The 23,309-nt window shown below is 36.5% G+C and overlaps 2 protein-coding genes across 2 annotated transcripts; one reads left to right on the forward strand and one right to left on the reverse strand.

Annotated features, from left to right (window-relative positions):
- The first annotated feature begins 233 nt into the window (after window positions 1–233).
- Window positions 234–2,755, forward strand: hdhd3 (haloacid dehalogenase-like hydrolase domain containing 3). The gene is made up of 3 exons (XM_024269076.2): window positions 234–350; window positions 1,692–2,026; window positions 2,178–2,755. Exons 2-3 carry the CDS (start codon window positions 1,697–1,699, stop codon window positions 2,571–2,573), a joined length of 726 nt encoding a protein of 241 aa, XP_024124844.1. The 5' UTR covers window positions 234–350; window positions 1,692–1,696; the 3' UTR covers window positions 2,574–2,755.
- Window positions 2,756–5,918: 3,163 nt separating this feature from the next.
- tgfa (transforming growth factor, alpha) lies at window positions 5,919–20,325 on the reverse strand. The gene is made up of 7 exons (XM_024269783.2): window positions 19,477–20,325; window positions 18,953–19,093; window positions 17,578–17,748; window positions 14,467–14,581; window positions 9,421–9,570; window positions 9,237–9,328; window positions 5,919–7,332 (listed from the first exon to the last, which is right to left on the reverse strand). The coding sequence occupies exons 1-7, from the start codon at window positions 19,511–19,513 to the stop codon at window positions 7,325–7,327; spliced, it is 714 nt and encodes a 237-aa protein (XP_024125551.1). The 5' UTR covers window positions 19,514–20,325; the 3' UTR covers window positions 5,919–7,324.
- Window positions 20,326–23,309: the final 2,984 nt, after the last annotated feature.

Below are 23,309 nucleotides of genomic sequence, written 5' to 3' on the forward strand. Positions count from 1 at the left end.
GACTTAGGACTGTTTTTTTTAATTGAATAAAGTTTAAGTTTGTTTTCTTTTTTTACTGTACTACTCACTTACTTTTTTGGTTTAAAGTTACTTTATAAAGTTAAAACTTTTTATTTATCATTCATTTATTTTAGGAGCCACAAAAAGGAGTAAATGAGGCCTCATGTTGCAGACCCTGAACTAAATACACGCCTTTGCTGTCTTTTTTTTTGTAGTTGAAACTCTTTACTGCCGCTAGATGGCGGTAATTCACTAAGACATTGTTTACCAACTACATCAATTTAACAGGAAGAAACCGGAAGAAGTGAAACTAGCTAACTGCTAACAATCTGGAGGAGAACTTGACATTGGTAAAGTGAATTTGATCACATTTGTAATTGGTTTGGCGCTAATAAAGACTTTTAAAATTGTGATATATACTTAAAAAGGAATAAATATATTAAAGGATAATATTTACAGTGTACGAGTACTCGGATACAATGCAAATACATATTAAATAAAGCTGTTGAAAAGGGTATCGATGGTATGCGTGAATTTATTTAGTTAGCAGGGCTTAACAATTACTGTTAAATTACAAAAACACAACAAAGTCGGGTTTTTTTGGCTGAAGTAGGAGGAGGAGCAGGTATTTAATCTTTCTGGAAACCAAGACGTAAATAACCCAACAACAGATCAAATATGTTCCTCTAAAAAGTGCTGAAATAATGTGAAAACTAGTAAGAAAACGGTTTTGTTAGGAGGAAAGTTCAGAAATATTTTTTAATGACTGGGATTGACAGAAAGTACATAAATAAAGAGGAGCCCAGGGTGTATTTTTTTAATTGAATAACGACATGTGCTTTATTTTCAAAATAAAAATTCGTTGTACAGCTACTCAATTTCAATTCAGGAAATTATTAGCAATAATTTCAAACTTACAAACTTTTTTTTATTCTGGGTAGCTTTTTTTAAAATAAATTTATTGATCATCATACAAATTTACAAATCACAACCGCAAGCAGTATGTAAATAAAATCAATAACTAATGTCATCTCTTTAAAAAATTATTGAAGCTCAGGGTGTAAAAAGATAAATTATGTTAAAAGCTAAATAAAAAACTTCATGAAGATTTTTTTTGTGTATTTTAGTCTTTTGCTGTGTCTCAATGTCACAAATTTAAATGAAATCACATCAAAATTAGACTTTTTAAAAGGAGTTATTAATAAGTTTTAAAATGAGTAGACTCATTGGATAAATTAATTAAAGGTGAGAATGAATTAAGTGCTAAAATAATTTAAATCTTTATTTGAATTGAGTTCATTTTGAAAAACTACAGATTGTATTAAATGTTTTCTCAATGGGGTTGTTTCTACTTAACAGCTAGTCTCGCCTTTTAAATATCAGTAATTGGTATATTATTTTATTTTTCAGTAAAAGGCATTATTTTTTTCCACTTAGAAAGGATTATGGGATGTTTTCTTGACACTGTGCAGCAAACAGACTCATTTATTTAACCTTTTTTTTGCTTGTTCAGTACTTTAAATTATTCTGGATACATTTGAAGTTCCCTCAGATCCTCTAAGTGGTTTATTTCTTTTTGTGGGAAACTAAATTACTTTTTTTTGTTGATAATGTGGTTAAAGTGGCTTTTCTTCGGCATTCTTTCCCATGTTTCGCTCCCACATCCTCTATTTTTGCCCGTGTTCATGCAGGGAGAATGCGCGCCCCTCTGCGCTGGGTGCTGTGGGATGTGAAGGACACCCTGCTGAAGGTGCGTACGTCTGTGGGAGAGCAGTACGCCAAGGAAGCGGAACACGTGGGTGTGAAGCTGAGTCCGGTGGAGGTTGGCGCTGCTTTTCAGAAGGTTCATCGAAATTATTCCAGCAGATATCCAAACTATGGAGTCTCTGAGGGCCTGGATGGACAGGCTTGGTGGATGGGAGTGGTAAAGGACACTCTGTACCAGTGCAGGGTCACAGATCCAGAGCTGTTGAACACCATCGCATACAATCTTTATCACAACTTCTGCAGCGCAGAGAACTGGGAGGTAACTGGCATTCGACCCCAAATTGTTGCCTCATTTGAACATTTTACTGTGATAAATCAGAAGGTTTTCAGAATTTATTTTAAGTCTCTTTTGGCTTAAATTCTGTTTTGTAATCGCCTTGAATGTTGTGTTAAATTTGCTTTCTTCTCAGGTCTATCCAGACACGAGGAAAGCCCTGGAGAGCTGTTCCTCTCTGGGGTTGAAGCTGGCCGTGGTTTCCAACTTCGACAACCGCCTTGAAGCTATTTTGCGAAGCTGCGGCCTGCTGTCGCATTTCAGCTTTTTAGTAACGTCAGAGGGAGCCGGCGTGGCGAAGCCAGACCCGGACATTTTCCATCAGGCCCTGCAGAAATGTGGAGCGTCCGCTGACAGCGTGGCTCACGTCGGAGACCATCATGTCAACGATTACCTGGCCTCTCGGTCCGTGGGCATCCGGGGATTTCTTTTAGACAGAGACGGCATGCAGAAGGCGGTTTCCGTTCCTCGGGAGCACCGGCTGGCCTCGTTGGAGGAGCTGCCGTCACGACTTCAGCAACATACTGAATAGTGGCAAAGCATGAATGTATGTGTTTAGTTTTATCATTTGTATTTCTTTGTTCTGTAAATAAACAGGAAACAAAGTTAATCCAAATAAACTAATAAGTTTTTCCATCAGCACCTTTTAAAGTATCTGTAAACTGCTGGTTGGATGAGATTTTTCAATGAAAGCATTAAAAATGTTTAAATTCAGTTTTTTAGATCATAGTTTTCTAATTTTTGGTGTTTGTTTTAAAAAAGTCAAAAGTTACAGATCAAGTCATTCATTTCAATTTAGGAAAATTCTTAGATGTTCCAAATTGGAGCCCTCTAGTGTTGCAAATGGGAATTACAAGCCTTTTTTTTAACTCTTATCTGAATATATGTTATAAAAAAGTCACACTTACCCTAAAAGGCATCTACTTTTTGCCTTTTACCGCCGGGCTACATGGTGGAGCGGTGGTTCACTCTTGCCTCACAACAAGATGGTTCAAATCCGGGTGTGTTCTGCTCGAGCATCTGTTGGTGCTTCATCCCGGAGTCCAAAACATGCTTCAACGGGTTTATTGAAAACTCTAAATTGCCCCTAGTTTTGAGTGTGTGACCCTGGAGTCGACTGGCGACCTGTTTAGGTTGTACCCCACCTTTGCCCGACCGTAGGTGGGTTGGCTCCAGCAACCACGTGACCCCAAAGAAGAATCAGTAGGAAATAGATGGATCTTTTATTATCTTCTTCCACACACTTCAATAACTTGTAAAAGTGGCTTAATGTAAAGGTTAAAACATGATAAAAATATTTAGAATATATTTATATCTCTTATTTTTTTACTTAAACCTAAGAATATAACAAACTAGAACTTTTACATCCAAGCCCAGATTAATTTATCATTTACCAGATGCTATTTTAACTTCTAAATTTCAGAATAATTCAATTGGATTTGTTTACTTTTATTATTTTATTAAAACTGGATGAAGTTGCATAAACAAATCGTGACATCCACTGATAGAAAAGCGGATATTTCATGCATAAAGTCTGTTGACAGTTCTATTGGAGGGCAGAACAAAGAAAATAATTGAAGGCAAACGGTGAGGTGAAAATCTCCAAGATTGCATCCTGATTGGTGGAGGTCGTCTTCAACTTGGTGCTCTCAGTGCGGGTTAACCTCTGTGAAATCACATTTCTAACTGGGAGGTAGGTGGACTGACCCTTTAACCAAAGCCTCTCAGCTTAAATCTTACCTAATGATTTGTTTCAGTACTGGGCAGTAAGAACAGGGAAGGATTGCTTAACCCTAATACCACCTTAAATACTCTTCATTTACTAGTAACCTGCTCAAAATAATAAAGATCTGTTTGGTAAAACAATCATTAAAATACAAATTGGCTCCTACAGTTGACAGGTTTTAGGATCTTGATTTAAATGTCACAAACTTTGTTCGTCGGAGCATCTAGAGCGCCTTTACAGATGCTAGAGCTGCTTAATTCAAAGCTTGTTTAGCAGCTTAGCCAGACGGCTCTAAAGGGCTCCGCAGAAATCCACTTGCAGACATAACGGGATGTCGAAACGAAGCTCCTCTAGGAGACAGCAAGACGGAGGAGACGTGCGTCAGGAATGCCACCGCGTGACTTATTTATACAAAACAGAGCCACGATTACTCAACGACTAATTTAATAGTCGATGAGTTGTTACTTAATATTACATGGAGATTGTAGTAAAGTTGAACAAAGTTGTGAGCGTTCAGCACCAAAAAAAGCATTTTTTAAATGTTTAGTAAATATTCAAACTATAGTGATTCCTTTTCAAACGTTTTTCGGCACGTAAAAACTCAATCATACTTTAAGCGATTTCAACAATCTTGGTATTAAAACATTCAGTTTGTTCAAGACATTACTGCTTGACATTTTGGTATTCATAAATGTTATAGTTTTTGAAATATTGAGCAAAATATGCCCCATAGGAAATTAATGAAAAATACATAAAATTTCAAAACTTTAAGCAACAAACTTTTAAAAATATTCATGGGTTATGTTTTGAATTTTTAAGGGTAATTTTTTAAAAATTTAAGTTGAAGTTTATCTAGTATTTCAGCAACATGCTAACGTTTTTTGGTTAATTTGTTATGTGCTGGAGATTTTTTTAAGCTAATTTAGAGTTTAGCTAAGATTTTAGCAACATGCTAACGCTTTTGACTAATTTGTTGTCTACTGAGGTTTTATAGGACAATTTAGAGTTTAGCTTATATTTCAGCAACATGCTAACATTTTTTGGCTAATTTTATTATCTACTGGAGATTTTTTTTAAGCTAACTTATAGTTTAGCTTATATTTCAGCAATATGCTAACGTTTTTTGGCTAATTGTATTATCTACTGGAGATTTTTTTTAAGTTAATTTAGAGTTTAGCTAAGATTTTAGCAACATGCTAACGCTTTTGACTAATTTGTTGTCTACTGAGGTTTTATAGGACAATTTAGAGTTTAGCTTCTATTTTAGCAACAGGCTAACATTTTTTACTATTTTAGTTTACCGAGGAATTTTAGGCTTTTTAGGAGTTTAGCGAGTATTTAAGCAACAAGCTAGCTATTTTGGCTGTAGGCATCTATTAAGGTTTTTGAGGCTAATTCGGAGTTTAGCTCATATTTAAGCAACACATTAAATATTTTTGCAAAATAGGAGTTATTTAATGCAAATTAGGAATTTTTAAGCAATTTTACAACACATTTTTCAGAGACTTAGGCCAACTTCAGCGCTCTTTCCTAGTACCGTATTTTTTAACAAAGTCCCAGTTTTGCAAATAGCTTTTGCATTTTCGCCAAATCCCTTTAGCAATTGATGCAAATACTTTAATTCACACTAGTATTATCGCAGGTAATGCAACTTTTCTAGTTACATTTGAAACAATGAGATCAAAATTGTATCTTTTGTAAAAATAGTTCATTTTTTGAGATGATTTAATCTCGTTTTAATACCAGAAACTAATGAAGGACAGAGGCTGCATGATTTATTAAAAGTTTAATAAACTATCATCTTAATTGTCTTTATTTTTAGTTAGTTTAACGCCAATGATCATTAAGATATGTGCTTTACATCCACTTTGCGCATGACCCAATCAGTCGACTAATCAGAAAAAATAATCAGTGATTAGCCGATTATTAAAATAATAGTTTGTGGCAGCACTAGTACAAAATAAATGTCTCAGAGATTGTGCATGAAATAGGAATCTGGAGTAAACATTTCCTTTGGCTCTGGAAGCACTCTGTCCCGAATGGAGAAAAAAAAAGTGGCTAAAAAAAGCAATTCCACAAACAAAGAGTCTAATTCAAGGAGAAGGAGCTGCAATCACGGAGCACGCATAAGCAGAGACACACACAACAAAATGCAGATTTTTCATCTTTCATTGTAAAGCAAAGACTGAGAGCTGATGCTGTCCAGATGATCAAATCTGACCACATGCAGGCATGAGAAGACCGGCAGCTTTTAATTGACACTCCATACATGCTGATTTTTTTTTTCCTTTTTATATTTACACATAAATGCTGTAACAAACACACAGGATATGCAAAAACAAAAATATCAGATCATGTAAACAGAGACAAGTGCAGAAATATTTTTGGCAGAGAAAACAATTTTTCTCCCAACACCACAAAGAGTATATTCCAAATGTCTGTCAGTTTCCAATGACACAAAGTTCCTTCACTATTATTATTAGTTTTTAAGAAATCAGAGGCTTTGCCGCTTTAAGAACATTTTAAATACAAAGCAGAGGAAACCTTCTGCTCCGTGTTGCTTTAAAAATGGAGTTACGTGCATGCATGCTCAGGTGGATGTGACCCCTTCACCTCAGTGCGCGTTCAGGCATTTACAAACAAGTGCGTTTGGCGTCAAGCATACATGGATGCTTTCCTCCAAGTGACAACTTATACAGTTAAGTGACGATTTTTAAAATTTCTAAAGGAACAGCGAGCAAATTTGTTTTCCAGTAAACTTGTTTAAAAGGTGCTTCAATAAAAGGAAAAAAGGTGACCACCTAGAATGTGCAAATCCAAAGCCTCTGAAGTTACTTTCCTTTTAAATACAGCTCAGGAAGTTTATAAAACAAAACTGACAAATGCTTCAGTTTCCCTAATAACACTGGAATCAACATTTTTCTTCCCCCTTTTACATTTTAACTACAGTTGAGTGAAAAATTCTCCTTAAAACAGACGCTAAAAAGCATCTGCTTCCCACACCAAATTATTTCTAAAAAAACAAACCAAAATAAAGGTAATTGTGTTCAGTGTTTGAAGGAAAATGTGCAAAGATGTTAAAAAGACAAATTTAGAAAATTGTGGTCATCTGATATTCACAAATGAGTTGTCCCGTAGCAAAAGTAAACGCCTCGGCTTCTCAGCAGCTGCGCAGGACGATTGGTGGCCTCGTAGATCCTTGTTCATGTCCTGGAGGCCACCCGAACCGGAAGCTCTTCCCGTGCAAGATTTGGCAGCATCTTCATTCCCAGACGTTCGAACAAACCCTTGCAGTTCTGAGTGCTTGTCCACAAAACAAAGTACACACTCCCCCCAAAAAATGTTGCAGTCCAAAAGTCCCAGTCAGTGGTAGCGAGAACATGGCGGAACATCTCACCTTCCACATCCAGAAGTCCAGCCTCAGTCACGCTGAAGACGGCTCCGACTCGCCTCTGGCCAGTCGAGCCACTGCGGATGCAATCCCAAAAGGTTTGTGGGCCACACAGATCGGAAAGATGCAATGATGCGCACAGGATGTGTCCAAACGACATGTCTCGTCAAACCACTGAAAGACAGCAGCAAAGTCGAAAGTTCAGATGCAGAAAAGAGACTTCTCTGAAACGAAAAACTAGTGCTGTAGATTTATGAAGCTCTTAAAGCCATTTTATGCAAACATTCATAAATAATCGAATAAACTAAACACTAAAATTAATTATGAGTACAGCCAAGTTTTACAAGAGTGCAGAAAGATGAAGAAAAACATTCATAAACATTACACGTAAGGATGGAGAATCAAACTCAATCGCACAAGCGGCCAAAATCCAAAACACACCTTAGGTCAGGGGCCGAGCAGGATAAACATTTAATGAACACTTTAAAACTACATTTTTAAAACTGTAATTTTTTTAACATAATTGTGAACTAGATATATAGCATAACATACAATAATGCTACTGTGAATGCTGTGAGGTGAATTTGGCTGCTGAAGATTTTAGTGCTGATAGCTGAAATCACTGAAACTGATAGCTAAAAATGCTAAAGCTAATAGCTAAAAATGCTAAAGCTAATAGCTAAAAATGCTGAAGCTGCTAGCCAGCTAAAATATTAGCTAAATGCCAAATTAGCCTAAAAACCAAAACAATAAAAGAAAACCTATAGGTAAGCCAAAATGCCAAAACAGCTGAAATATTAGCTAAACTTCAAAATATCCTTAAAAAATTGACAAAAAGCCAAAATTAGCCAAAACAGCTAGCATGTAGCTGAATATGAGCTAAACTCTAAAATAGCCTGAAAATTCAGTTTTAAAAGTAGTCATAAAAGCCAGCGGAATGCCAATTTTAAAACTTTAAAACTGTAACTTTTTAAAATAATTATGAATAATGAAAAGGCGGGAATATTATTCCATCAATTTAAATAACTTTCTAAATTTTACTCTCCATAAAAATATATTTTGTAAAAATTATAGTAGTTAGAAATGAGCGCAAGATAACATCGTGCCATAAATAACAATAAAATAAAATGATCTGGAGGGCCGGACATAATTACCCAGGGGGCCGGATGTGGCCCCCGGGCCTTGACTTTGACACGTGTGATGAACACTATTGCAGTGGTCCTTAACCTTTTTTAAGCCAGGGACAGGTTGGCATTTCTGGTTTCTGTCTACAACATGACATCTTGTTTAAAAAAGAAGTCTAAAACTATCAGTAGATTTGTTTATGCAGATGATTTAGATTCAATGAAGCAAAATTGTTGAATTGTAGAAGTCGTTTCTTTGGAAAAAATACATAAAGAACACATTACATGACTTTTTTCCCCCCATAGAATGCCTTTTTAACCCTCAATCCAGGCTGTGATTATCTTTCAGGACAAAAAAGAAGATCATATTTTAGAAATCCTCATTCATTGGGGTTTTTTTTTCAGCACAAAGGAACATTTTCTGTCCTCAAGTTTCTGAACGGATGTTTACCTTACTCAGCCTTGCTGTAGGAAAACTCTCAAATGTCCTTTTGACAAGTCTCCACAAATCAGCAACTTCAATTCAATTCAATTTGATTGAGTCTTTGTGGTTTGAATTTATGAGAAAGTTTTTCCCTTAAACATCAAAGTGGAGGCTAACAACCAGACGCTAGCTTCACCTACGTCTGACTTTTAAGGTGTGATGGATAAATAAAGCAAAATAAACTGACGCAACCGTCATAAAATTGATATTTTTTAAATATAAAATAAATTCACTGTGTCTCCAACTTTGTTTTGTCGGTAAATGCCTCAAATATTAACAGATTGTATTTTAAATATGTGAGGTTAAATGGAAAGATGAATTAAATAATTATAATTGATCTTAGAACAATTATTATTTAAAATTTTAGGGCAAATTATATAACTTATTTAAGTAAAATAGCAGAAATATTCATCCAAGCTGGACCTCATATTAACCTCCAAAGTATTTGATCATATCAAGATAAGAAGTACCGCTCTCTGATGGATAGCCAGCTGTTCCGTGCTTTTCTCCAACATAGTGATGTGCATGGTTATGCCTTCGACAGTCTTGCCTCCACCAGCAGCTAAAGAAAAAAAAAAGAAAAACAACTCTAACCACTGCAATTCATTGGCTGGTAAATAAGGAAGACAGTATGAAATGTTTCCAGATACTTACTGTAAGAGGGAACACAACACCATGATCAGAACGCAGCCAACCACACACAGCACCAGCACCGTGGCGACGGTCTGCTGCCTGTGGTTGGTTGCTACCACAGCCAGCAGGTCTGCATGCTCACACCTCAACCCCACAAACCCTGGATGACACCTGCAGCGGGGAAAGAAAGACGTGAAAGCTCCAAGTACAAGTCTGGACTGTCAGGTTTCACCGAGCCAGCAAGGCCAAGTGGGCCCCAAATGGTTTAAAAGTGGGCAGAAAATGTGGACTCCAATTGGGTTTGTCCAAAGTTACTGTGGTGGTCCCACCTGTGTTTGCGCTCAATAACCTAAGGGGGAACTCAATGGGTTGGGTCGCTACGCTAGCCAGCCACCAGGGGGACAACGTAGTGTGTATCGAGCTAGCAAGATCCTCTGTATCAAGCTAGCAAGATCCATTTAAGTGAGCTAGCGAGCTCTGTTTTAGCATCCTAGAGAGCTCCTTTGTAGCATGTTAGCGAGCTCTTCTGTAGCAAGCTTCGCTTCAGCGAGCTCCGCTGTATCGAGCTAATGAGCTATGCTGTAGTATGCTAGCGAGCTCCGATGTAGCATGCTAGCAAGCTCTTCTGTAGCGAGCTCCGTTTTAGCAAGCTGTGCTTTAGCATGCTACCGAGCTCTTCCGTAGCAAGCTTCGCTTTAGTGAGCACCGCTGTATTGAGCTAGCGAGCTCCGTTTTAGCATGCTAGAGAGCTCCTCTGTGGCAAGCTAGCGAGCTCCGCTGTAGCATGCTAGCGAGCTCCATTTTACCAAGCTATGATTTAGCATGCTAGACAGCTCTTCAGTAGCAAGCTTCGCTTTAAGGAGTTCCGCTGTATTCATGTAGCGAGCTCCGTTTTAGCATTCTCGCGAGCTCCTCTGTAGCGAGCTAGTGAGCTCCGTTTGAGTAAGCTATGATTTAGCATGCTAGAGAGCTCTTCAGTAGCAAGCTTCGCTTTAAGGAGCTCGGCAGTATAGATGTAGCGAGCTCCGTTTTAGCATGCTGGAGAACACCTCTGTGGCAAGCTAGCAAGCTCTGCTGTAGCATGCCAGCGAACTCTTCTGTAGCGAGCTCCGTTTTAGCAAGCTATGATTTAGGATGCTAGCGAGCTCTTCTGTACCAAGCTTCGCTTTAGCGAGCTCTGCTGTATCGAGCTAGCAAGCTCCATTTTAGCATGCTAGCGATCTCCTCTGAAGCAAGCTAATGAGCTCCTCTATAGCGAGCTCCAATTTAAGGAGCTCCGTTGTAGCAAGCTAACCCACTGAGCTCCAACTTAACCCAATGTGGGTAAACACAGGTGGGGCCCCCACAGAAACTGCAGACAAACTCATTTGGGGCCTAAATTATCTGCCCACTTTTAAACCACATGGGGCCCACTTGGCTTTGGTGGCTGAGCAGTTGTAACTTTAACTTGATCAAGGTTTTGCACATCAGTCATTTTAAATTCACTAAAAGAACCACACAGAAACAAACTAGTGTTTGTGAATGTTTGATCTTGCTTAGTGCGTTTACAGGAACATCTTAGATAAATGAGATTTTTACTAAAGTGGATTCATTTTAGTTAAGCAACGTTCATGCCGGCCTCAAAAACATTCAATCAAGCAGCCACTTTCAATAGAAAGTCTATGTAAACCCGTATTTCTGGGTTCCGTGTTAAAAGAATCTCACGTTTAAGCAAGTTTTTATTACTCTACTCAGGCTATACAAGCTAAACACAGGATTAAAGGGTAACCAATCTCTAAATTAACTTTTTTTTGGCTGTTGACTTTTATAAATGGGGATTTAAAAGTGCCTTCTGTTGGTCATTGCCAAATTTTGTATAGATTAAAATAAAATAGTTTAATTCTTGAAAATATAGTCAAAAATGGTCTGTGTGCTGCCCCCTAAAGGTTGAATCGAGGTATTACAGTTGAATTTTTTGATTGGTCAAACCATGTAAGTTTCAGAAGTCCCACGTTGTGATCTGCAGCTCCATTAATGATAACAATCCTGCCACCATGCCCCGCCCCTCTGACTGGATTCTCAAATTTCAGCTGTGGGTGGAGTCAGCCTCCAATTTCCCTGTTTGGTTACCCTTTAAACGCGGTGGAACTTTGACCAATCAGGGAATTCGATTTGATAGCAATATATTGAAGGCGTCCCTTTAATTCATAGACTCCTAACTGTTTGAAAATTAATCGTGGAGGAGAAATTATTAATTGCAATTTGTGTCCGGCTGGAATTATATGTCATCAAGTCTTAAATATATCAGAATAGAGCTGTGAAAGAAAAACCCTGGAGTAGGATTTACGAGATTTGCACGGCTTTGACATTTCGCACCAAACCTCTTCCAACTGTAGGTGGCAGACATGCGCTAGTTAATAGTAGAAAAAGGCTGAATGCAAATTTTTCCCAAAATAGTATTTTTTTTAAGTTCTAACAATCTCCATGGCGAGTGAAGGAGTGACGTGGATGTGCTCTGAAGCACAGAAGTTTACATTTAAATGTAAGCAATGACTTTTTCTTGTAGCATGAGCTTTTTAGAGTTATAAAACTGACAATGTTATGCATTTCCGAGCGCTAGCAGCTCCACGCTAACGTAGATGATCGGCGACTGCTGATGATGTCATCGAGTGGACGTGACGTCCAAATATTTTTCTGTAATTCTCTGTAAGGGTAGGGAGAAGTCGTAGGGATGGGGGAGGAATTTGAATTCAACCAAAGAAAAAGAAGAAGCCCCTCCCTGCATGTCTAGTGTGAACACAATGGGTTAAACACCTTTCAGCTCGTTCTTGAACCCTTATCTAATGCCCAGTTTGTACATAACTTTACAGAGGTCGGTTTGATTTTCTACACTGCATGATCTTTCCAATAGATCATGATGAGCTTTTAGATCTGGATAGTTTCCTAGTAAAGTATCCACTATGGTCCAAACAGCAAGAATTGGCTCTTTCAATGGTATAACAAGTGCTAAGACCTGTTGGAAAACGAAAGTAGCATCTAAAGTCGGTTTGTAGAAGGACGACTGAAGTGCTCTAAAACTCTCCGGTAGTGTTCTGGGCTGAGCCAGGACCTGACACAGCTCAGTGGACCAACACCAGCAGACGATATGGATCCAAACCAAAAATGACTTTAGAGACCTTGACGCAAATGTAAGCAAACGATTTTTGATTCTCCTTTGCTCCTCCAGACTCTTGAAAAAAATGGAATTTACTTTCATTTTAGTTCAGATGAGGCCCCTCATATGTTGTCTATGACTCAATAGAAGCTTGATACAAGAATATGATCCATGTTTTCTTTGTGTTGTGTCTCTAAAACACACTACAGCAGTACAGCACTTTTTAATCTTTACAAATGTTTTGAATTAATACATTTAAAAAAGTTCTCCAGGATACAGTTGTCTTTGAAGCATGTGTGGTGTTTTCACACAGCAATCTGTCAACTACCAGCGTTTTCTGCAGGGACAGTTTGTCTTATCCTCTTTGTGCAGCGGGTCAGTAAAGGTCCTCTGAACAACTGCTAATTCTGCAGCAGTCCCAGTCTGGCCCTCTGAGCCAGAAACCTTTAAAAACATTTGAAAGTAACACAGTTTGTCTCAAATGTGAGCTTTTTTTAAATTATTATTAACATTGATGATAAAGGAAGACTCCCTTTGAACTAAATTACAGATATAAGTCATAAAATGAATTAAACTTTTAATTTATTGAGGTAAATTCCTCTTTGGATGAAACCACCCTGATGGTGTCACTAGTTCAGGGGTCGCCAACCTGTAACAGTAAAAGAGCCATTGGGGCTCGTTTTCTACTGTTCAAACCCTAGAAGGAGCAGCATAGTCTTTAGGAAATAAAAACTAAAAATATAAAAAGAACCTAGCATCTCTCAAAATGTGATTTTTTATGTGAGACAGAAGCTCAAATAACTTATTTTCAAAATAAAAGATGATCATCTCAGTGCAGCTAGTAACCAATACTGAGAATATGTGCTTTTAACTCATAAAAGATAAAATTTTTTACTAAAGTTTTGCTTTGCGTATAAAATCTGTTCATTCTGGAGGTAGTGTTGAGGTAACAAAATGTCTTTAGGTCAACAGGGATGTAAAAACCTACATAGTTTATCATCTGTGTACCTCAGCTATCAGTTTATAAATTTAACTAATATAAATTTAATAAAGCAGTCCTCAGCAGTCTTACACTGCTGGGTTTTGTTATTTTAGTTTGGGGTTGGGCCTTGGTAGTCTTAGTTTGGGGCTTTGTTTATTCGTTTTCTTTAAGTAGTTTCGGTTTGGCAGCCATTAGCAGGGAGTTAGCGACTTATTTTATCGTTTGGTCATGGAGCCACCATGGAGAGATGAAAGAATCACATGTGGACCTGGAGCCGCAGGTTACAGACCCTGATCTAGTTTAAGATTTAAATGACCACAACAACATCTGAACTTTTAATCACAGTAAGTTTGTTGTAATCATAAAAAATAAGATCATTGTTTGCATATGTGAAATGTGTCATCTTTATACACATTTTCTTAACCAGAATGAACTTTTGGCACCAGAGCTCCAAATATTTTTTTATACATTTTCAGCACATCCCATCAGGGGTCGCCACGGTAATTCAGCTTCACACATTTGGTTTAGCAGATGGATGTCCGTTCTGATACAACCCTGTATTTTATCGGGGCTGGAGACAAACACAGGGACTCCCTAGTGGCTACATAGTTGGGTTTACCGAGGACTCAGTGCACCCCCGGGGATCAAACCCAATTTCCCAAGCGAAAGTCACAAACTCAACTGATCTGTCCAGCAGAGCTCCAAAGACAAATGAAAAGCTTTTTTCCAATATGTTTACTGTTGGTGACTTTTAAAATACTATTTTTTTAAACCAGAGGATTTTACAAAAGTGAAACAGAAATATTTGTAAAAATGTTTTGCATGACCTTTGGCAACGCTCGCCACTTTCGGTTTTGAAAGAGGAGTCAAACACTATGCTGAGCGTGCCAATTCCTTGAAGTGGGAGCCAAACAGAAGCTGGAATTTCACAGGTAAAAATCCAGTAACTTACACACAAGCAGGCGTTTCCTCCAGGATCAGGAAGCGGCACGTGCCATGAAAGCAGAAATGCTGATGGGAGTCCGGACAGTCGTCAAAGTGAGATCGAACCGCCGCCGCCACAAACTCTGTTGAAATGAAGAGGTGTAAGGATTCATTTTAAGGATTTGATTCATTAGTTCATAATTGACAATACAATTCCTAGTCAACAATCCAATTCATTGACCGAAAATGAATCCATATCTTCAGCTAAACTTCAACCAGTGTGACTCAGATCAACACCTGCTACTGAACAGTGGAGGTGAAGTTCTCCACATTCCTCGTATTTATTTAAGATAATCATAAATAAATAAATAATACATTCACATTTTAGTTTGATAAAATTCAACCCACTGTTTTTCAATATCAAAATAATACAAATTATTAGAACATTCTACTGCACTGTATGGTCACGTTTGTGCTAAAGTTAAAGTGTTTCCACACGTTGGACTGGAGTGATGGTTGATCATTTTTTGCTGCATCACATGTGTGTTGTCTGCTGTGATGATCATTTTTACTTTATAGTAAAATAAACTTACTGTGTCTCAATCCAAATGGTCATTTACAATATCAATCTAATCAATTAATTTCACTTTTTAAAGCAATTTTATAATGGTTTAGGTCCATTTGATTCGATTAACAACTTTCCTCAGACAGATCGATCTGGCTGAACCACAGGAATACAAGTTAAGATCAACCGAGGAGCTTTGTGAAAAACACAACCAGAGTGGCTTCAGTAGTATTGACTAGGGCTGGGTTGATAAAATCGATCTGAATTGATCTAAGCATAAAAGATCAATAATCAATCCATAAAAATAGAGATCGATCTAACACATAATGCTAAAGTCTGCTAGCTTGATGCTAACGCATAATGGGCTTTCCCATAGGACGGCTAATGCTAACACTTGGTCGACCTAAACATTCATTACTGACTAAATGAACATCTTTATAAACTCACAGGTTATGGACTTTCCAAACTTTTTAAAGGAAATATATTTTAAAGTAACCATTTGTGGTCTAAAAGAGTTTTTTGCTCATACTTTATATTTCTTCTGGAATAAGGTGTAACGCCATAGCGTGATCGCCACCTAGTGGCCAAACTGAAACGCCCTCCAGGAGAAGCAGAAGAATTATCTATGCAACACTGTATGGTATAAACAATCTAATTATAATTTCACTAATAAATGTTATAGTATGTGAACTGTATCAGATTAATATTTAGATTATTAAATCTAAACAAATGTGTCTAAAAGTATAAACCATGTCAACTTATTTTAATTGAATCGGATTAAATGGATCTAAAGTAAAAAAAAAAAAAAAGAAAGAAAGAAAAATCTGAATTGAGTTGATGGAGGCTCTGGTGAATTGAATTGATTCTGGAAATGATTGGTGATACCCAACCCTAGTATTGACTTCTTTTTTGGAATCTATTAGTAAGAAGTAAAGAAATAAATACTGCGTTCTCCACACTGGATGCCATGTTTCCACATTTACTAGCAACTGATTCTGTCATGTCAATGTTTAATGTAACCACTATGGATGTATAGGATGAATTATCTAGGTGGTTTAAACCGTTTTAAATAAAACTCCATCAAACATTTTGAAAAAGAATCATAATATTTTTACTAAAAACCGGCAAAGATTCAAAATGAAACAAAGCAATTGAGGTATTTTACATTTGTCTATTACTATACATCAGAGGTCTCCACAGTACGGCCCGCGGGCCGGATGTGGCCCAGCTTTACATTTGGCCCAACCCTCTAAACACTATCAGAGATGCATTATTTATTTATTTATTTATTTATTTTCTCAATCTGGCCAATCTAGACCCGCATAGAGCGTGACTTTTTATTCCACCCTTCTGGAGTCTGAACTATGATGGAAGAGGATAATTTATTGTTTTATTTTTTTAAACATGTTTTAGTATTTTCTTTTTTGTGAAGACTACAGAAATTAATAATTCAAAATTTCCCTATGTGTGTCTTTGGAAAGACATAAATGTTTAGGCTGTGATTTTTACACTCATTCTACAAACTGACCCCACATCGGAGAAGAAAACAGTTATGTGGCCCTCACAAATAAAGTTTGGGACCCCTGCAAAAATGGAGCAATCCAAAACAGGAAGTATAAATACCTGTGAGACATTTATGAAAAGCATAAATCTTTCAGAGATCTGAAACAAACATACTCTGAACCCTAAAGCTGATATTCATACCAACACCACCTTTTCCCCTCATGTGTATGTATGCCGGTTCATATCTCTAACTGCACCCTGGAGGCACAGTTACAGAAAAAAAACTTAATGAATGCAACTGAGATGCTGGAAACATAATCCTTCCTCCATCCACACATTTAACTGCAGATCCCTGCAGTTCTTTAAGACAAATCTCTGTCCTTGGGTGCATTTTTTTAGCATGAATCTCAGTTTTCTTTCAGACAAGCAAAACACGAGATGTAATTAAAACCAAGACAACAACATGCGAGATTCCTATGGACACGAATGCCTGTATCAGTGACTCAAACAAATGTGAGTGTTGCTCCAACACAGAACAACATGTCTGACGCTCAGGACGAACCTCCAGACAGAGAGCAGCATTGCAGCCTTCATCACACACTCCATTCCAACGGTAAATGGGCCTTTGGATTGCAGCCTACATGCATTGTCTCTTTCTTTCAGCCTCTGAAAGGCCTCTGTCTTCCCTGAGGCATCTGCCTACCAAGCCCTCTCTCTTTCCATGCCATTTTGGCGGCGTGACAGCAGGAACGGTGACACAGAAACCAGCCTTTAAGGAAATGAGGTGTTCCTTCAGATGATAGCGCGGCGCTGGAAGACGGGAAAGATACTTGTCGTCATTTTTTGATTTACAATCACTGGGCTTAGTCATTCTAAAAGGATCAATTATTCGTGCGCGCCGCACTGTCTGCATAATGTTAATGCACTGCGGCTAAATGGAAAACAATGTCTTAAACTCCTGCTGTGTAAGCAAGACAGGGGATTCTGGGAATCGTGAGAACAAGTGGCTCCTTTCATTTGAGATGCAACCTCCCCACCACCCCGAACGACTCCTCGTGCACGGAAACTCACTCTTCACGGGACGGGTGCTGACGGCTCCATCCGGTCTTCTTGTGGCGCTGCTGCTGTTAGTGGAGGAGGTGCTTGTGGAGGAGTTTGGAGGAGCAGTGGAGGTGGTGTTGGTGTAAACGAAGAGATGCGTTGTTAAATTCATCTGACTATATTCAACTGATATGAGGGAACCTGGAGACATGAAACAAACAACTGACCAGACATCACAGACTTGGGGAAAATGCTCACTTTTTTATTTCATTTTTAAGTTAAATCTCCAAAACATCACTGTCAGAATGATCAATTTATTGTCACAAATTGCCATTAAATTAACTACATAATTTAAGATCCAAGACTTGACTAGAAGTTCAGCTAAAGATTTCAATTTTTCAACAAAGACTCCAAATCAAAGGACCAATATCACGCTATTTTTCAGCCTTTTGGAGTAAACTATACACTGAAAAAAATAAGGAAATGTTAGATCAATTAACAAAACCTCTATAAAACATTAGCTTTTATCAAATTAAAAGTTCGAGTTGAGTAAACCGTCAATTCAAATTTTTAATTTGATGAAAACTAATAACAAATTACAGATTTTTTTGTTAATTGGTCCTACATTTAATTAATTTCAGTCAATTTATTACCTTTGGCACACAAAATATATATATTTTTTAAATTAATTTCAATTTTTTAAACTCTTTTCCTTCCTAAAAGTAAGATGCTTCAATCTCTGAGGCTCCGCCTTTCACTCCTTGTGGGTGCCGCCCATTTTATGACATCATAAAATCATTGCTGCCAGTGCAGACTCTACCTGGAAGGGGCTGTTCCTCACTTTGCGACATCATAATGTGAGGACTTGTGGATTTGAAGGGGCTGGTGCTCAGAGAGTACGGTTTTAGAGGACTGCTCAGAGATGCAGGAATGGAGAAGAATACCTGTTTGGGGTTGTTTTTCTTGAGGAATCCACATTATAATAAACTTAAAAGCTCAAAGGACGTTATTTTTGCCTGACATAGACCCTTTAACGTGCATTTGATTTATTATAAAAGTGTTCCCAGTGGTCTTTCAATTAGGATTGTTCCATTTTTAAGGTAAAAATTTTTATTTTTAATGACAGGGTGGGATTGTTGGTGAGGCGTAAGCCTGTCCTCACTTCCCATCATCCCTTTGTTTACACACGTTTTATTTATTTATTTTTTTTGTCTGGTCCTTTCATAACAATTTGAATAAATAAATATGCATAAATGAAAGTTTTAACATTAATTTTCTTCATAAATTGTCAAAAAATGATACAAAAACATGATAAAAACACCACATTTTAATCTGAGTGGGTCTTTATAACTTGCAAAAAAGGGATGATTGTCTCTGCAACGAACCTTCCCAATAGAAAACTTACTATTAGATGCAGGGATGTCGGTTGCAGCTGCAATCCCGTCACTGACAGCGTTTGGAGCAGCGGTGAGCCTCGGCTGGGTGGAAATGCTCGCTTCAATGACCGCTGAGGTGCTCAGCACTGCTCCAAAAGTCAAAAGAGAACCTGCAGGAAAGAAAATTAAGAAGCAACCCTCTAATTAAAGGACATTAAAGGTGAAGATGGACAAAAAGTCAAAAGTTTCAGCATATATCTTTAGGACAAAAGGCTGAGCTGTGGCCATGTGATCTGGCTATTCCTGGTACCAAACAGTAGTTAACAGGGTCAAGGAGCCACTAAAAGGATGAGACTAAAGTACTATTATTGCAGCAGGACTGAAATGACAATTAAAGAGGAGAAAGAAGAGCAATCCTGACTCATTAAAGCAGAAAAAAATGTTAAATCAGAATTTAACACAAACAAATGAAGACTTCATATATAAAAAATAAAATAAAAATAAGTTTGTCTCCCCCTCATCTATTAACTTTAATTCATAAAAGATTACTCACTGATAAGTAGAACAAAATCCCAGAAAATCCGAGTCATTGCGCCAAACAGGGTCTGTGGTGCAGCTTCACGGAAACGCTGGCGTGTTCAGAAACCACATGAGTCTTTCAGGCTCCAGGATGAGCAAAGAGGCAGCGATGACTTAATCCAGCGACCACAGGGCAAACCTGCCGAGCGGAGTGTAGCCGGAGCATCGGATCCACCGGGGCTGTCTGACTGCAGCGCGGATCGAAAGCCCACTTATTGTTAAATAAATATAAATATTATGATTATTTTTTTTCTTTCCTCTCCAATGTCCCGAGCGTTTCACTTCACGCTGCTCAATTGAGGAAACTCCAGCAACGCTGTCAGAGCGGACCAATTAGAGAGAGAGGGGAGGGGGGAGGAGACACCTCCACACACCCAACTAATTATGTAGTGACCCGGATGTTCCGGGAACAATCACACCTTTTTTTTTTCTTTTCTTTTTTGTGGGTCGAATCACACCTGGAAAGTACTTATAGTGTTTTCTGTTACCTACTGTTAAAAAAATGAACATTTGTAAATTGAAAGAATGTTCAATAAAGTTTTTGAAAAAAAAGTTCACACCTGGAAACTGATACGGAGTTTATAGAATGGAACATAATCCAATAATAAATGCACGTGTTTAGAGATCACAATATAAACTTTTTAGCTAAATATCTGTACTATTTAGATGACATTTAAATTCAGGATTGACACAAACACGTGCACATTTTTTTTTCACTTTTTGCAGCAACAATTCAAATCCAAAACTTTCTGGTTTGATTTGCAGTACTTCTTTTTGTATTGTAAATTTATCGCCCCTTTTAAATTTCCAAATTATTCTGTTTGCCTACAAACACACACAAAAAAAATTGGAATTGATACTTTAATAATATTTGCAAAATTTTAAATACATAAATGTCATTTTTTCAAAGTACCCCTTTTTGTTGGTTATAAAAATGAAATACTTGTGGAAAAATACTTTAAACGAAGGATGAAATGTTCTTATTTGAATATTTACAACATGTTTCTGAAATGTTTAACAGATTTTAATTTGTACATTTATCTGTATGAAAAACTGCAGGATATATAGTAACACATACAGTATTCCTGCTCTTTTAAGAAAAATATGTTCATATATACATACTTATATACTTTAATCTTGTGTGATATTATTAGGTATTTTTTCTTATTTTTTTAGATCTTGTTAATATTTTCTGCTTTGTTCTGAGCCATTTATATCAATAATAATTGTATTTTTGAGATATTCATGCTGTATTGTTGAAATAATTTGTTGATAAAAAAAAAGATAATAAATCACAACGTCTACAAATATGAAATAAAAAAAATATAATTTGTGGATCTTATTTTAGAAAAAATATTTTCACATATTAGAGCATTAAATTGCCATATAGCTTCATAACATTAAATATTTTTCTGTTTTTAAATGAATTTGAATCAGAAAGCTCCGTTACTTATTTTTTTTGCTCAACAGCATCTTTTCAAGTACGCCCATAAGTTTGAGAAAACTAAAAAGAAATCAACCAAGTTTATTTATGAAGCACAATTCAGAGTTGTAAAAAGTATCTGAAAGCCATAGTTAAGTAAAAGTACACATAGCTTACTCAAAAAATACTCTATTGCAAGTTACAAGTCACCGATTCCAATAATCCTTGAGTAAAAGTAAAAAAAAAGTATCAAGAAAAGAAGTACTTCGGTAAAGTACATTTGCTCAAGTACTTTACACCACTTGGCACAATTCATACCCACGGTAATTCAAAGTGGTGAACAAAAATATACAAAATTATGAAAGGAAATAAAAATCAATTCATAAAACATAAGAAAAATCAATAAAACTCAATAAGATTTTAAAGTCAGAAATAAAAAATAATAAAAAACGTACACATACAATAGTCCCCATTTTAAAACACTTTGCTAAATAATGTTTTCAGTCTAGATTTAAACATTTTCAGGCATGTATTTTTAGGGAGCTTGTTTGACAAAAACATTGAAAATCTGCCTTGTTTAGTTTTGACTCTTGGAACCTGAAGAAGATCTCTGAGGCTCCCAGACTATGAGGAGCGAGTAAATCAGAGATGTACTTTGGTGCACGGCCATGGAGAGACTGATAAACAAGCTGAGCTGTTTTAAAAATGACCAACATTGGATAGCAATTGCATTTTTTAAAATCCCCATAGACCCATTTATTTTTCTTCTCATATTTTGTATATTTTTGGGGCACATTTATATTTGTAAAAGCTCTTTAATCACCAGTAGGGTTAAATGTGACGGTTTCCTCCTCATTCCTGTGGTGGAGACTGCTGACCCTGAGCAAATAGTACTCTCTTTAAGTGCACTACAAGTACAGTACACTAAAATATTTATTTCTTCTTTCCTACATACTTACACAACTGTCAATTATGTTCTGTGTTTTGATTGAATTTGCTTCATTAAACTGCATTATGATGAGGAGTAAAAAATAAAGAGATGTTATTAGTGTATGTTTGATGTTTATCATGTGTGTTTCTGGTTTGTTTGTTACTTAAATCTACTGTCTTTACTATAAATCTAACAGGAGGAACCCTTAAACTTTACGATGTTGCTAATCCTGACATTGCTTATCAAAATATTCAGATAGATAGGCATTAAAAGTGAGGAAAATAAACTTAAAGTTTACTTATACTATCTATATATTGTAAATCTAAAATGTTCCACTTTAGTCTGAAGAAGTATTCAGTCAGTACTACACTACACTTACATGGTCAACAGTAGTCTTGTCATATTTATACACAAGTAAATTTCAAGTGTACTACTTTTTGCTGAGGGAAATGATCAAATCTGACCTTAAAGTGGATCAGATTTGCTTTTTATCTTCTAAATAATTATTTTTATAAACGACATTCTTTTATTTGACAGATATGCAACCAAAGTAAACAGTTTACAAGTTTCAATCATCAACTACTATCAGATGTAAAAACTGGTTTCTCTAAACAAATCATATAAAATCTAATAATCAACCGAGAGCCGCTGAGATGATCCATCTGTCTGCTTCACTTTGCTGCTTCAGTGTGACTCGCATTAATCTGGACCACGAAAACACAACGTGGATTAACTAGCTCCCTCTGCTGGACACATTGAGTATTGTTCATTTGAAAGAAAAATTGAAATAAGTGAGAAAATAAATTGTAATTTAGTTATTTCTTTTAGATTTTAAATTCAAATTTAAAAAAATCAGAGAAACAGGACAATGATTTATCTAAAATTCAAACAACTGTGATTTTACTCTACTTGAAGTGTTTGAGGGGTGAGATTGGAAATCAGATCAGGTTTCAATTTTACAGAAATGATCTCCAATATGCAAAAATATTCATAATTAAATAAATAAATATGAACTTATTCAGACAATCAACCATTAAACATCTTTTATAACACAAGCATCTTTTAAAAGCGAAAATGAATTGATATAATACGGTCACATTAAAATTTGTGTGCAGGTTTTTCACAATTTCGTGATTGTTTTATATATTTAGAAGATTTTTATTGTTTAATTGTCTAAATAAGGTCATATTTATTTAATTATGAACATTACAGGGTGCCATACTCCAAGTCAGAAAAAGGAGTAAAGACGGAAAAATAAAAGTAAAAGTTGAAATGTGGGTCCCAGTTACTGTAAAGACACTTTCCAAGTTTAAGACTTTAACTGAAAAACGTTTTCATTTCTATAATGCAATTAAATAAACTTTGATATAATATAGATTCAGAGCAAACTATTTAATTGATTTCAAGTGTTTGTTTTATATACAGAAAACAGAAAATGTGAATACTGTGGGAA

This window comes from Oryzias melastigma, linkage group LG5, assembly GCF_002922805.2.
Source record: "Oryzias melastigma strain HK-1 linkage group LG5, ASM292280v2, whole genome shotgun sequence".
In the NCBI taxonomy this organism is placed as follows: Eukaryota; Metazoa; Chordata; class Actinopteri; order Beloniformes; family Adrianichthyidae; genus Oryzias; species Oryzias melastigma.

Coding starts and splice junctions, on each gene's coding strand:
- tgfa (XM_024269783.2), bottom strand. CDS start 19,513: ATGACTCGGATTTTCTGGGATTTTGTTCTACTTATCA. Junction 19,094..19,476: donor GGATTTTGTTCTACTTATCA/GTGAGTAATCTT, acceptor TCTTTCCTGCAG/GTTCTCTTTTGACTTTTGGA. Junction 9,571..14,466: donor GAGGAAACGCCTGCTTGTGT/GTAAGTTACTGG, acceptor TCCCCGCTGCAG/GTGTCATCCAGGGTTTGTGG.
- hdhd3 (XM_024269076.2), top strand. CDS start 1,697: ATGCGCGCCCCTCTGCGCTGGGTGCTGTGGGATGTGAAGGACACCCTG. Junction 2,027..2,177: donor GCAGCGCAGAGAACTGGGAG/GTAACTGGCATT, acceptor CTTTCTTCTCAG/GTCTATCCAGACACGAGGAA.